The following is a 14,875-nucleotide window of genomic DNA, read 5'->3' on the forward strand; positions in this document are numbered from 1 at the left end:
TATTTATGCCAAGGTATCTAATTAGATGCAAGCCTCAATTCTAAATTTCTTTCCTTGTTTCATTTGCAGCATCAGGTGGCTTGTGCCCAAAGACTGTGATATGCAACTTAACTGCAGGGTGGAGGTGCACAGAATTGGGTCAAACTGTACATAGAAGAGTTTATGAAGCATGCCTGTTTGACTTTAAGGCAGGGGGTGGGGTAATGTTTTATATAAAAAGCAGTAGAAGAGGAGAGTGAAGCCCACACCCTCCTCCTACTTCACTTTACCATACTCTGCTGCTTTAAACTCATAGAAATTATAGAATTGTAGAGTTGGAAGGGACCCTAAGGATCATCTAGTCCAACCCACTTCAATGCAGGAATATGCAGCTGTCCCATACGGGGATCAAACTTGCAACCTTGGCATCATCAGCACCATGCTCTAACCAACTGAGCTAACTGCTTCTCCCAAGCTTGGCTCCGATGCCAGAAGTGAGTCAGCAGGCAAAGAACAGCTTAAAACAGTAGAGTGCAGTGAGCTAAGGCACAGGACAGGCGTGGTGTGACCAAGGCCGACCCTGCATCTCTTTAAGTTTCCCATTACAGCTAAAAGCTGCCAAGCCACCTAATTCCCACCACTTACGAAAACACAATCAGAGACTTCCTTTGAAATACTGAGAAAAGACTTGGCACTTTCCTTTTTAATTAGCACCTTGAAAACCCTAGTTCCCAAAAGGTGTTCTGGTCTGCCGCTGGATTCTACACGGCGAGAATTGCCTGACCACAGAAAGCTCCAAGTGACCAACTCGCTCAAATAGAGGTTGAGAGTAGACTGAGCCTTTTAAAGCATCAGCCTCAAGACTTCCTCTCCTGGGCTCTGCCCCCTTGTCAGGAGCTTCAGGGGGCCAACCCTCTGGCTTGAAGACAGGCACTCCTTCCCTCCTCCATTCCCTAACCTACCACCTGGTACACTCCCTGCACCACTGGGCTTGGGAGGTGTTGTGGGAGACCTTTGGATCCTCAGAAGCAGGGGAAGACACCTGTAAGTTCTGGCTTTTGCCCACAGGCCCTGGTGGTACAAGAAGTTCTTTTGGAGGCTCCTGTCTGCTTGAGTGAAAAGCAGCCTTTCTCAATAAGCAGCAGCTTTGCACCAACTAGGTCAGGAGTGGAGGAAGGCTTTGGTAACAATTCCACAAACCTATTTACACTGATGGGGGCTCCTTGTGTTTTTGTAGGGGGATCAGAGATACCTTGGGGGTTGCTCATGCATTCCAAGATTGAGCCTGTTGGTTTTGGAACTGCAGTCCTGAATTATCACGTTGCTGTGAAATCTCTCCTCAATTCTATAAACACATGGGCTACATAGCATGTAATTCAGTCTCCTATACAAAGGAGTGTGTGACTTACCTTAATGCCAGTCCTTCTGGTGCTTATTTCAAACTGCCAAAGGTCTAAGATTTCAGAACTTCATGATCATGCAGACATGATCCAACCCATCGCAGCTAACACTTTCCTACAGCCAGAGAGTGACCACCTCTCCCTTCGCTTCCCCCAAGTACCCTGTACTTAATTGGCACTTTCAACTGACCTATTCATCTTGCTTAATAGCTCAACAGCAGCCCTCTTGGATCACTAGCCTCATTCCCTTATTAGATAATAATTTACGGTAGCAAGGATAAAAGCTTTCCTGAAAAGTTCAAAGAGTTGTGATAAACGTGAAAGATGCAGTGACTGTACGCTGCTAATGTAGCACTCCAGGTTGCATAGAGGAAATTGCCTTTGTAGATTTCATTTGAGTGGATTACAAATCAATGAGCAAAGTTTGCATAAGCACCCCTCCTTTTTTTTTTTTTTTTTGGCAGGGCTGATGCAATTTATAAACTTCAGCTGTGAATTTATTTCTCTTTCCTGTGGGTCTAACAAGCATTTCTTTCTTTCATTCTTCATTAGCTCATCTCCACCCTTCCTTCTGCTTGTATACCTTTTCTCTGTCTATTGAAATCTGCCAAACATGCAAATAAGACAATTCCACACATATGCACAAAAATGACCCTCCACCAGCAGCTGATACAAATTAATATAATGCTTCTTCCTCATCTCCTCTGCGCCTGCTTTTGGACCTATGTGTTCTCACATCAAAGGCCATCTCAAATAACCAATGGATGCAATGCTAAATGATCATAAATAAGATGTGCTGGCTTTAACAGAAGCCATCTGTTTACTTTCTTTGATTTTGCTATTATTACAGTACGGTATGTGTTTCTTTACTTGTGAGGGGAAAGATATGGATTTCTTTTTAGTTTTGTTCTTCAAGGTTCCAAGAAAGAGCTGCTGCAATTGCAGTTGAAGAAGCCACTTAAAGAGCTCTCAAAAGTAATCTTCAGGATCCTAGATACCGAGGAAAGTTGTACCAGGAGCATTAAAATGAGAGCAGTAAACAATAATGCAGCTTTACTTTCCCTACCTCTTCCTCTAAAAAGAAAGAAAAATGTGGAGTGGAGTAGAAGAGAGAGAGAGACAGATGGAGAAGCATATTTATTCATCTATAGACCAATATACAGTATATCTTATGACCAAATGCCCCCATACATGTTTTGTTCACTAGAAAACTGAAATGATGCAGTTAAGAAGAGTATATTATGAAAACTTGCATAATGCACCTCATTTCCTACAGTTATTTGTCTGTGTGTATGTGGAGGGGGGAAATGGAAGGAAAGGAGAAAAAGCACCGACTCAATATGCATGTAAGGGCATTTAGATGTCTCTTGCATTCTTTTCCTTAAGAGTGCTTTGTAATAAAAGAAGGGACAAGCAAAAAAAAGCTTCTCTAACTGCAAATTTCCATACAAGTGCTTTGACTGAATGGTTAGTCAGATCATTAACTCTGGGGAGAACAATACTGGGAAAATAGCTCCAGAAGAGATGTTAGGTATATTGCTACTTGAGACTGAAAGTCCAAAGAGTGCCACTCCTAATTTGACAAAATTACCATACTTTAATATAGGGATGGGCAAACTATGGTCCTACTGCCACATGTGACTTAATTTCAAAAGACCTTTGCAAGGGTCTCAGACTGCTAGCAAGAGAGATCTGTTTCTCTCCTTGCAAACCACTGGGAGGAAAGGGAGGAGAGAGAGAGAGAAAAGGGTGTCAAAAAGAGAGGGGAAAGGGGGTGTCAGAGTGAGGGTGGGATTCTGCTCATTTTTTACCCCACTACTGGCAAGTCACCCCTGAAAGATGACCTCTGAGAGACTGTAGCACTTAAGAGCGGGGAGGGGAAACTCTCCTTCAATAGCATCCCAGTCTACTACCTGAGATGACTACATCTCTATGGGTTGTGGTAATAAACCCTTGGGGTTTTTCAGTTGGGTTTTTTAAGCGTGAGAAATGTTTAGAGAGTTCATATCAAGTTTAAAAGTTTATAAACCGCTATAAATGTCCTACTTTTGTTTTTAGTTGACTAACTGTAGCCAATTTAACCAATTAACTGGTAAATCAATCAACCCATTTATATACATGCCACAGCACTTTTAGGCTATGTAATAAAGGTAAACAATTTTCCTCGCAAATATCACAGGTAATGTATTGTTGTGAAAACAACTTTTCCCAAAATAGTTTCCGAGGCAATGGTGCTTTTCAGGCAAGTTCTTTTCAATCTGCCAATCACAAAATGGTCCGTCAGGTTATTTAATGCACTTTACCCCTCAATACAACAAGTGCAGCATTACAACCAATTAGCATTCCCAGAGTGTTATGTTCAGTTTGTACTGAATTGCTTTGGTATGTGCCCATTTATCCAGTCTGGATGAGACTTGTCAGCTAAACTAGCAATTTCGCAACAGCTTCCCCAGAAACAAATGAGGCTGTGCGTGTAATTGGTACATGGCATGGCATGTTGAAACAGCTAATATTATTTGTCACATAATAAAACATGGTCCAGTGATATGAACTGTGGCAGGAAAACATATTCCTGAAATGCATAGAGTAAAATTTTGGAACAATTTCCCTAGAAACACTGTGGATGCAAAAGAACCATTACTCATTTTGAAAATGAACTGGATCAAATCAATGGCTGATGAAGGCTAGTCTGGTACCTCAGAATGGCTCCACTGGAATCAGTAAAGAACGCTTCACTTCCACATAACCTTCTGTTAGCTATTTTGTGCTTCTTGTTCCAAAGTACTGTACTGGAATTATCCAGAAGTGGAGCTGGAAAGCAGGACATGAGCTAAAGGAGTTAGGGCCAAAGAAGGAGCTTTCATTTCATGCTCTGGTCAACCTATCTGAACGCAAGGAGGACTTCTTCAAGTTAGACAGACTACTATTAACAAAGCTACTGTAGCAGCCAGTGTGGCATTGTAAAACTGCCTTAAAAAGAGAAGTTATTGAAGGTTGGAGTGTAAATTTTAAAAAGTTGTATTATTATGATCTTTAAAAAAAATATTCAATGAATTAATGAAAAACAGGCCAGTTTTGCATTATATAAACAAAGTAATGACACATTTTTATAATGAATATATAGGTGCACAACCTTTGAAAAATGCTATCCTCCCATGTCCAAATGATACACATTTTGGATTTCAAATTCTCAAGCAGATACAGGCCCTGGAAATGAGCATGCCCTGGAAACCCATCTATCAGAGCAGAAACTCCCTCCCAACTTCTACGCTCACGGTCAACTTCTGAGTCAATGAGCAGAATAAGAATAATCTAAGCTGATCAAAAGGAATAAGAAAAGCTTGCTTCATTCAGTAAGAGAACCTTGCAGCTACGACTGAGACACAGACTCCCAGCAGTGCAACTCTACTGAATAATGATGTATAAGGCACTGCTCCTAGTACAAGTAAGTGGGGTCATCGCCCCATAAAACTTCTACTTCCGCTAATTTAATTCTCTTGATGGGAATTCTCCACTAGGGCAGAGATGAAGACTGCTGCATTTCAAGGCCTAAATATCCCCAGTATTTAGCACATTTTGTCATTAACTCCACTGAAGCAAAGAGGAAAAGAATCAGGAGAAAGCTGGAGTTTGGCACATCAAATTTTACCCATAAAAGGTTGGGACAGGTGGAGAAAAAGGCCCGTGGGAAGGAGTGGAAGGAAAACAGGAGACATTACGAAGAAATTATCTTCAAAAATAGTTTTCAAGTAAAATACAAGGTAATGGGCTCTTCAGTTAGTAAAGGTAAAGGTACCCCTGCCCATACGGGCCAGTCGTGTCCGACTCTAGGGTTGTGCGCCCATCTCACTTAAGAGGCAGGGGCCAGCGCTGTCCAGAGACACTTCCGGGTCATGTGGCCAGCGTGATGAAGCTGCTCTGGCGAGCCAGCACCAGCGCAGCGCACGGAAACGCCATTTACCTTCCCGCTATAAAGCGGTACCTATTTATCTACTTGCACTTAGGGGTGCTTTCGAACTGCTAGGTGGGCAGGAGCTGGGACCGAAAGACGGGAGCTCACCCCGCCGCGGGGATTCGAACCGCCGACCATGCGATCGGCAAGCCCTAGGCACTGAGGTTTTACTCACAGCGCTACCCGCGTCAGTTAGTACTTCCAACTAAATATGAAGTCTGATGCTAAACATTATAGCAATACATCTCTCATTATCTGAACTTATGCCTAGTGGAGACTGGAATAGCCCCTTGGCTCTCTTCCAAGCCATTAGAGCAAAATGTTTCTTCCAAATTCCCCCATTTCATTATTTTGCCACAGTCAAAGAACACAGAAGAATCTAAAAGGAACACAGAGATGGAAACAATAATAGTTGCAGGTTTATCAAGTGTAAGTCTTTGATAAATAAGATAAGGCAGAAAAGAATACTACACCATTGATTTTACATGCTGTTTAACTACTGGACAGCTGGAAGGATTAATGCTGTGCATTATGCCCTGGCTATTCAGAAATTAAAACATAGTGTGCCAGCTGCTACTTTATCACTGCTTAAGGTATTAGAGCTCCTTAGAAAGCAGGAGAAATTGTTCTTTAGTTACTACCTCATCTCATATTCAGATTTATCCCGCAGGTTCACAACAAAGAGGCAAAAAATAAAATAAAATTGTCTCTGTGGTTGCCTGTAATCACACACTCACAAACAGAAATGAGGGTGCTTTTGGCATGAACATATTAGCTGCTTGTCATAGTTAAATGCAAAGCAGTGCATTCATGGAGCATTCAGCCTGACGCTTAAATTGGGCAAATAATTTTTCTTTGCACATTATGAGAGCAACCTCGCTTGCCAAAGAACGGGGACACAGGTGCTCTTGTTTCTCTTGCACAGAGAAGTCCTCCGCATGACTCTCTTTAATGTGAAATGGAGGGACTGTGTTGAGGGAGGTGCAGAAGCAGAAAAGTAGGACCTTGGACCTCCAGGAAGGCTTGGAGCAAGTTACTGTTCCTTCACCCCAGTTACCGTATTTTTCGCTCTATAACACGCACCAGACCATAAGACGCACCTAGTTTTTGGAGGAGGAAAACAAGAAAAAAAATATTCTGAATCCCAGAAGCCAGAACAGCAAGAGGGATCGCTGTGCAGTGAAAGCAGCGATCCCTTCTGCTGTTCTGGCTTCTGGGATAGCTGCACAGCCTGCATTTGCTCCATAATATGCACACACATTTTCCCTTACTTTTTAGGAGGGAAAAAGTGAGTTATAGAGCAAAAAATATGGTATTCAAAGTAGGAAATGGGGTTATTGGGAAGGTAAATGATGGCTGCTTCACCATGTGAAAGTCACTTTTAGGTAGGCAGGAAAGGCCATAGATCTTACATATAGTTCGTTCATAGTGCGTGTGTGTGTGTGTGTGTGTGTGTGTGTATTTTGCCAAGGCATTTTACCACAGTGTATGTTAAGTTGTGGGTGAACATATCAGACGACACAGCGATTCTTCAAACAGCTCTTGTTTATTCACAGGCCAGAGCAGAACTGAACTGAAGGGTTCAGCCAGCCTGCTTATATAGAGCTCCACTACAACGCAACAGTAACCACTTTCTGTAACTATCCAATCACTGAACATCTCTTTCAATCCCTTATTTGCATATGTGGACCTGAGTGAAAACTATCTACAGTATCCCCCTGCTGGCCCAGGGTGAGAACTTCAGTACATAACAATGTATACTCGTAGAGAAACAGATGCAAGTGCATTTATCCAAAATGACAATCTACACAGGAGAGTCATGCTGCTTAAAAAAATGGAATTGACTACTAAGACTTATAAGCCACTTTGCATACTAACATAGTAGTGCATTATAGAGATTGTAGAAAAAATAATAATCCTAGAATCCTAGAATTTCAGAGTTGGAAGGGACCGTGAGGATCATCTAGTCCAACCTCTTGCAGTGCAGGAATATTTTTGCCCCACATGAGGCTCAAACCCATGACCCTGCAATTAAGAGTCTCATGCTCTACTGACTGAACTATCCTGCAGGCTAATTGTGAAAGAAGATACACCTCCACTCATCCATAAATCTGTCACAGAGGATGTACCCATGTTGTGATAAAATAATAACAATCCTACTACCAGAAGAACAAAAAAAAAATAATAAATCCTATGAAATGATTTTTCTGCTTCTCAGAGACAAAACAAGTATGCTTTGAAAGATCCAATGTGCTTTGAAGTTAGGAAGCTGGGCAGGGCAACCCCAGAGAAGTCACTCATGGCATTTTAAGAGACCTCTTTGAGCATGCTATAAAGCAGTACTGTGAGATGCAGAGACAAGCAGAAAAGTTAGCTCTTTATTCAAGAAAACAGCATACCACCAGACAGCAGTGCCTACAAACAGGACTGGCCCCTATGAAACAGTTGCCAGGACTGAAGGTTTTCATCTTCTACTTCCCTCTAAGCCCCCCCCCCCAAAGCTGGATGTTTTGCCAAGCAACCTCAAACTATGTGCAGTGTGTGTGGATCTGTGCCCTTTGTTTTGCTACACATACTGTATAGCCCTCTGTGTCCTTGGAGACAAGTAGGGAGGGGAGCTTAGTACAGTAGGAGCAGCAAGCTCCTGGGATATTTCACCAGCTGAGTCAGAACTGTTTTCTGCCCTTGGCTCTTCTTGCTCACTAAAGTCTGTTGCCTTTTCAGAATCCAACCACTCCTCCCCTCCTTCCCCCTATGACCTGTCCTCAGTGTCCCACCACTACTCCTGGGCTCTGATCTTTCCTCCTTTGATGCATCCCTAGTGAGTTCCCTGCCTGGTGCCTGCCACCACTCCTCCTCATCCATCCAGTCCCTAACAAGTACATGCTAAAAACAGTGTGCAATATTTCTCTAGTTCATGCTGAAATAGCTGAAGGGAAGAAGGGGCATTGAACCTGCTTAATCTTTTCCTAGTTTTAGTAAGTGATGCTGTCAGTAAAACCAATCTAAAGCTCCTGCTACTCTTCAATGATTCCCTTCCTTGATAAAAACACCCCTTTGGATGCCCAACTCAATAGATCAATAGAGAGAGTTGTAGCCATTAATAGTATTGATAATTTAATCTAGGAGACCACTGAACTGCAGGTGGCTTTGTCTCTGGAGTAGAATTAAACAAAATGTGTCCTGTTAATGGTACACATTGGTTAAAACTAAAGAGTAGATGGTTCAGGGAGTACTTAAAATCAGTCCTCCAGGCCAGGGAGACAGGCAGTGAATGTCTCATTTTAATATGGGAAGAAACTAGCCTTCTTCTTCTTTTTCTTTATGGGCAAGTACAGATTTGTCACAGTGTGCTGTAGCCACCTGGTAAGCCAGTCCTCTGTATCATCTTGCCAAATGAAGAGGACAGTTTTACTATTGCTCTGCTTCCACAAATTTCTCATCAGTTGTAGAAAGATGGCAAACACCTTCCATATTACTCAGCAGGATGATACCTTTCAAGTAAGGGCACAATCGTATCTCCCATCATTCGAAGGAAGGGCTTTGCAGAGTGTCAGAGCCGCTCATGGCAGTGGGAGATAGGGAGAAGGACAACCAGGCCCAATGCTACCACATGGAGTTTGTGAGCACTAGATCTCGTCAGCTCAGTCCCCCGGACCTTGTGAACTCCATGTTTCCACTGGTCCAAGCCAGCAGGCCTCCTGCTGATTAGCCGAGCTGAGAGAGCTGGGTGGAAGAACATTTCTACCTAATCCAACCCCCTACACTTCCAGCCTGGTGTAAGGAGCGGTGGTAGTAGATTACTCTGTAAGTTACTGCTTGGAAAATGACTGTATGTATAGCCATGCACAGCAACAGCACTCCTCAGATGGCACTGAGAGTACCTAAACTCCCCAGAGATGTGCTTAGTTTGTACAAGAAACCAGCTGTAGCCCTTTGGAATCAGTTACCAGCTGAAATTAGGCAAACAAGATGTTTAGGCCACTGAAGGTGTTTTTGTTTAAGAAGCCATTTTATGGAAATTCAATTGTAGAAACTGTTTTCTTGTTTGTAAGAGCTTGATGTTTTGTATTTTATCTTGTTTTATCTTATTGCACACTGCTTCAATAGCTTCTGGCAGCAGAAAAGCTTAAGCATTCCTTCTTCCTGCATATCACTTCTCCCCTACAAATGTTCTTGCTCTGACAGATGCAGGTTTGGAAATATACACTTGCCACTGTGTAGTTCCAATCTTAGTTGCCTGTATGGTAAGACATTGCCGAAGGGATTCTTGCAACATGTAAGCCATTGAACTCAAACTTACAAGGAACTACACCAAACTCTGGTAGGAGAATGAGGCTACAAAATGTTCTGTTGTGGGTGTTGAGGGAAGATTATGGCCCACAGTAGAGTGGGTTCACATACCAAGTGCAGGAGATATTTTTTAAACAGGGAAGAAGTACTGATGGGGGTCTCTACAATGTCAAAAATCAAAATGACCAGGCATCAACCTGCCAAGGGAGTTAAGATCAGCAGGGAAAGCTTTGTGGGCAAAACATGTAAGGGCCTTCTCTATGGTGGCCCCTAGGTGTTGGAATGACTTCCCTCTGAGATGCATCTTGTGCCTTTATTGTAAGCGGTTTGACAATTGGCCAAGATGCACCTTTTTACCCAGAGCTTTGCCTAAGTGGATATCTTCCACTTAGTTACTGTGCACTGCTAGTCTGTGCTACTGTTTTGCCACATTTGTTATGTGGTTCTATTTCATGATTTAAATGTGAATTTTATGTATTTTAAGTGCAGTATTTTTGTAAGATGTCCTAGGACCAGTTGGTGAATGGGGCAGGCTATATATGCAAATAGTAAATGAAATAAACAAATAAGAAGGAAATAAAGAAAGAATCGGCGCAGAATCAGACAAAGGGGCTGTTACAATGCAGCAACTGCATATTTACATTCAGTTTACATCTTTCTCCCTGCATGCCAGGTAAGGAAAGCTCCAACTCAAGGATGCTGATGTGGCAGCAGGGCAGGTGAGTTTCCTACACATGAACAAACTTGCCATAAGACATAAAATGAAGCTGAACACATAGTTTTAAGATGCCGCCTGAGTCTTTCAGAAAGATTTTGCTCTCTCTGCTCACTGTGGGATGAAGTTCTTCCTGCTTAGGTTGGTGCTTAGGTCTCTATGCTGCCTAGCAAGGAGCGTTTAGGGGTCTATAATTAACTATGGCATGAGTGGGTACTGGCAGAGAGGGAGGGAAGAGACTGCAGCTTTTGTAGCACAAATCCCACTGTGCTTGATGATTACTCTCCCACTGCTGCTTTTACAACAACTCAACTGGAGGCCTTTTGCCATCTCTTTGGGAGATTATCTTACAAGCCGGCAGAACCACTCCTTAAAAAGGAAGTTTTGCTTTGTATTATTGGAATTCCCAAATCAAATACAGCAGTTTATAACAGCTTATTTAGCTCAGAATTTCCTACCTGGTAGGGGCAAGGGACACTGATTACCTTCACATTCTCTGGAATAAAATCACTGAAGCTAGAAAATGCAGAGACCCTTACAAAGACGGATAAAGAAACAGTTTTTAAAAATTTTTTAGCATAACTAAGCCAACAAATCAATGCTCGGGAGAATTAAAGTGCTGATGCACTGGCAGTTTCCCAGGAAGAGGTTGAGGATCGTCAAGCACACTGTCTCTAGGGCAGCATAGGCAAACTCGGCCCTCTAGATGTTTTGGGACTACAACTCCCATCATCCCTGACCACTGGTCTTGTTAGCTAGGGATGATGGGAGTTGTAGTCCCAAAAAACATCTGGAGGGCCGAGTTTGCCTATGCCTGCTCTAGAGCCTTGCCAGAGGCTTTGTTTTACTTGCAATAAACCCCTGTATCTCCTTTCATTCTTAAGGAACTGATGCCTTCCCCCTACAGCCATCAGAAACCTATGATTTGCCTCCACTATTGGAGGCTATATACTCCTGAATACCAGCTACTCAGAATCCCAAGTGGAGACAGCACTGTTATACTCAAGTACTGCTTATAGGCTTCCTACATGCATCTGCTTGGCCAGTGTGAGAACAGGATGCTAGACTAGATGAGCCATTGCCCTGATCAAGCAGGCTCTTTTTATCGATAAGCATTACCACCTCCAACCACAGAGGCAGAGCACTGCCATCATGGCTAGCAGCCAATGATAGCCTTATCCTCCATGAATTTGTCCAGTCCTCTTTTAGAGTATCCAAGCTAATGGCCATCACCGCTTCCTGTGGGAGCGCTATTATTGCAAATAAATTCTGTCCTCCCACCTTCCACAAGACCATTTATGGCTGCTGCATTTGCTTCATTCACAACTTTCTGATTTAAGAGTTTGAATGTGAAACACAAGTTTTCTCGCACACCAGAGATTTTATTGACATGAAGTCTGATATGGCTATACAATCCCTCACCCGTAAACCTTACCATATGAAAAGCCCCTGCATTATCAAACGGATTCATTGCCATCTGGGCTCTGCTTCATCACAGGGAAACACCTTCCAACTAAAATTCAGTGTGGCATAGGTTTTGCACAAGTCTCAGGTAGAAACTTAGCAAAGGCCTCAGAAAAGCCAGTTGTGCTATTTTCCATGCAGATATGTTGTTTGTTTGGATTTTAGAAACAGCCACTGAGTTTTCTTCCTGGATACTTCCTCTGGTTTTTAAGGGTTTTGTGTCTGTGTGTTTTGCACAGCGAGATGTGAAAATTACTTCCAACAACGATGAACTCCCCTTCAAATAGATATATGAAATGTGATGTTACTTTGAAATTCAGATACTTTCTGTGAAAGGCACAGCCTCTAATGTGACAAGGAGACGTCACGTTTCAGAGGATGAGCTTGATAGCTTCAAATTTAACTCCAAGCAAGTAAGCAAGCAAGGCAAAAAAGAAAGTTCCCCCCTCCCCCTCACTCAAAGTAAGCTCAGGAAAAAGAAGAGATAAGTAAAACCTCCTCTCTCCCCCCTGCCCCCACCCCCCATCCATGTTGAGGACAAGCAAACAGCAAAGATGAGAAAGAAGATGACAAAGATTCTAAGCAGAGAAGAAACAGGGATGCTTACAGAGTATCAGTAGATAAGCTTAGAGGGATTTTATCAGATTTGGATAACAGAAAGGATTGAAATCAATCCTTTAAAACTCAGAAGGCTTGCGAACAGCAGAGAGGGGGTCATCTTCATCCGGAGAAGAATGGCTTGATTTGACAAATGTGCTCCTTTCCAAGAAAAGAGAACTGCCGACAACCCAAGGCGGAGAAGAGATGTGGGGACACCTAGGCCACAAAAGCAACCTTTCCATTCTCTGGTTCTGCCACGCTTAGTCTGCCACGCAGTGTGTAAAACAAGCCCCCAGCTGTACGAATAAAACCAGCCTCTTGTATGGTTGTGCAGCTATTCACACAAATGGAGGGAGACTAGGGATGGGGGAATCTGTCAATTTCAGGATTTTGGTTTCTCCTATTTATTGTCCTCACACATTTCCACATCAGTTTGCATGCGTGCGCACGAATGCACGCACGCACTATATATATCATGAAAATTCATTACCATTTCAGTTCACTTTTCTGCTAATGTATACATTTTTGCCTGCATTTCCTCCCAATGTACACATTTTTGCAAAGCCATTTTCCCCAATATAGAGCATAAAAAGGGCTGTTGATGGCTAGGCTCTGCCTCCAAGAATGGAGACACCAATGCTTCTGAAAAGCAGCTGCTGGAAACCACAGCAGGTGAGTGCGCTCTTGTGCCTGAATCCTGCTTGCGGTTTCCCATAAAGATCTGGTTGGCCACTGTGAGAACAGGGTGCTGGACTAGATGGGTCACTAGCCCAGTCCACAAGGTTCTTCTTGTGTTCTTATTTTTGTATATTATTTTCACCAATATATGTGTTTTTGTACATATTACTTGGCTGGAGAATTGCTAGCTGACGTGTGAATTCTGAAGGATAGCTTGTTTTGGTTTGTGCATTGCTATGGAATGTACAAATCTGGTAGATTCGCCTTTAAGCATGAACTAAATTGAATTTCTCTCCTCCCCCCGTCCCTACAAGAGACACTGGTTTGCTCCTTTATGTATCACTCTTTACTCACCCATAGAGGTTTTACAATAGAGCTATTGGGAGGATAAAGACAGTAGCACTATCTGCTTGCTTGAAACCATTTACAATAGATATTGCCTTTCGATTTTTGTAAGTTACTAAAAACACAAAAGTCACCTATTCAGTGATCTATGGCTAATGGCTGAAGAGTACTGGAGCGAGATCAGTCTCTCAGTCCACATCCCCAAGCTAATACGTAGGTGGAACTTGCAGCAAAAAATTAATGGCTGAAAATGAATTACCTGCAACTTCAACAACTTGAGAAAATCTTACTGCAGTGTTTGGGAAACAGAAAACATATCCAGCCTTCTGGGGAATCCCACAAATTATTTTCTCATTTTAACTTTGCAGTGTGCTTTACCAAGTGGCATTTTCTCCCTGAAGGGCTATTATTATGTGCTGTAGATTCTGACCCTGCCTAGCATATTCTTTCCAGAGTTTGAACTTTGTATATAGAATGGAATCCTCTTAAAGGAATAAAGTGTCAATTCAATGTTTCTCCACCACTACTCCTACTCAAGGGTAGAAGCAGTGGATCTGCAGCCCACACTAATTCCCAACTCATCTATGCTCCAGGGGGTGTCTGTGGAGCTTGCATAGGCTGGGTGGCATGTATGTCCCTACAATCTAATGTTGGTAATATCGTCTTCAACGCCCTTCCTAAAACCTACAGCATATGGAAAAACAAATATTGATTTTTGTGGCCTAAGATGTAGCACAAACACATTTAATCAGACAGGCTCGGGTAGATAGGAAATACAGGAGGGAAGGGAAACAAAAACTGGCATCAGATAATTTGGAGTTTGAGTTCATTGAGGTCAAATAACAGCATCGGTATGAAAGGCCCAGCATCATTCAGACTCACCATTAGTGCACCCGGCCTCATCAATTCCACTTTCACAGTCTTTTTCTCCATCACACCTCCATGAAGATGGGATGCATTTGTTGCTGGAGTCTCCACAGCTGATTTTTTCAGCTAAGCATACTTGTTTGGCTAAAAAAAGAAGCACAAAAATAACATAATTAATGAATAAAAAAAGAACTATATATAACTTTACCTCAGAGTGCCCCATATTTTCATCAGGCAGCAGACACACTAGAAAGACAGGTGGATGTCCTTTGTGGGCGGAAGGAATGATTCACTGAAAGCTTTGTACAATTATATCTGAAAGCTTTGTACAAGACACTCTCATTGCTGCTTTGCTTTCTAGAATGCTTTCTAAACTTGATCAAAATACTATGCAAATAATTTAGCTGGCATGTATTTTCCTGTTTATTGGTTTGATATATTTTCACTACCTGAAGCACAGTAACAGAGTTAAAAAGAATAGATCTCCTCCAAGTATAGCAGGCTGAATAATCTCATAACCTCAGGATGTTATAAAGGAATATAAACAGGTGTAAATTAGAAGACGGTGTACCCAAAATCACT

General features: G+C 42.4%; 1 protein-coding gene across 3 annotated transcripts in view; it reads right to left on the reverse strand.

Moving 5' to 3' along the window:
• The window catches only part of LRP8 (LDL receptor related protein 8), a 202,425-nt gene that overhangs the window by 36,972 nt on the left and 150,578 nt on the right, over window positions 1-14,875 (reverse strand). For all 3 annotated transcript variants that reach the window (XM_083448002.1, XM_083448001.1, XM_083448003.1), the window contains one exon: window positions 14,309-14,437. In XM_083448002.1, the coding sequence (XP_083304128.1) occupies window positions 14,309-14,437 (129 nt within the window). The remainder of the gene's footprint in view (window positions 1-14,308; window positions 14,438-14,875) is intronic.

This window comes from Podarcis tiliguerta (genome assembly GCF_965153285.1).
Source record: "Podarcis tiliguerta genome assembly, chromosome: 6".
Classification (NCBI taxonomy): Eukaryota; Metazoa; Chordata; class Lepidosauria; order Squamata; family Lacertidae; genus Podarcis; species Podarcis tiliguerta.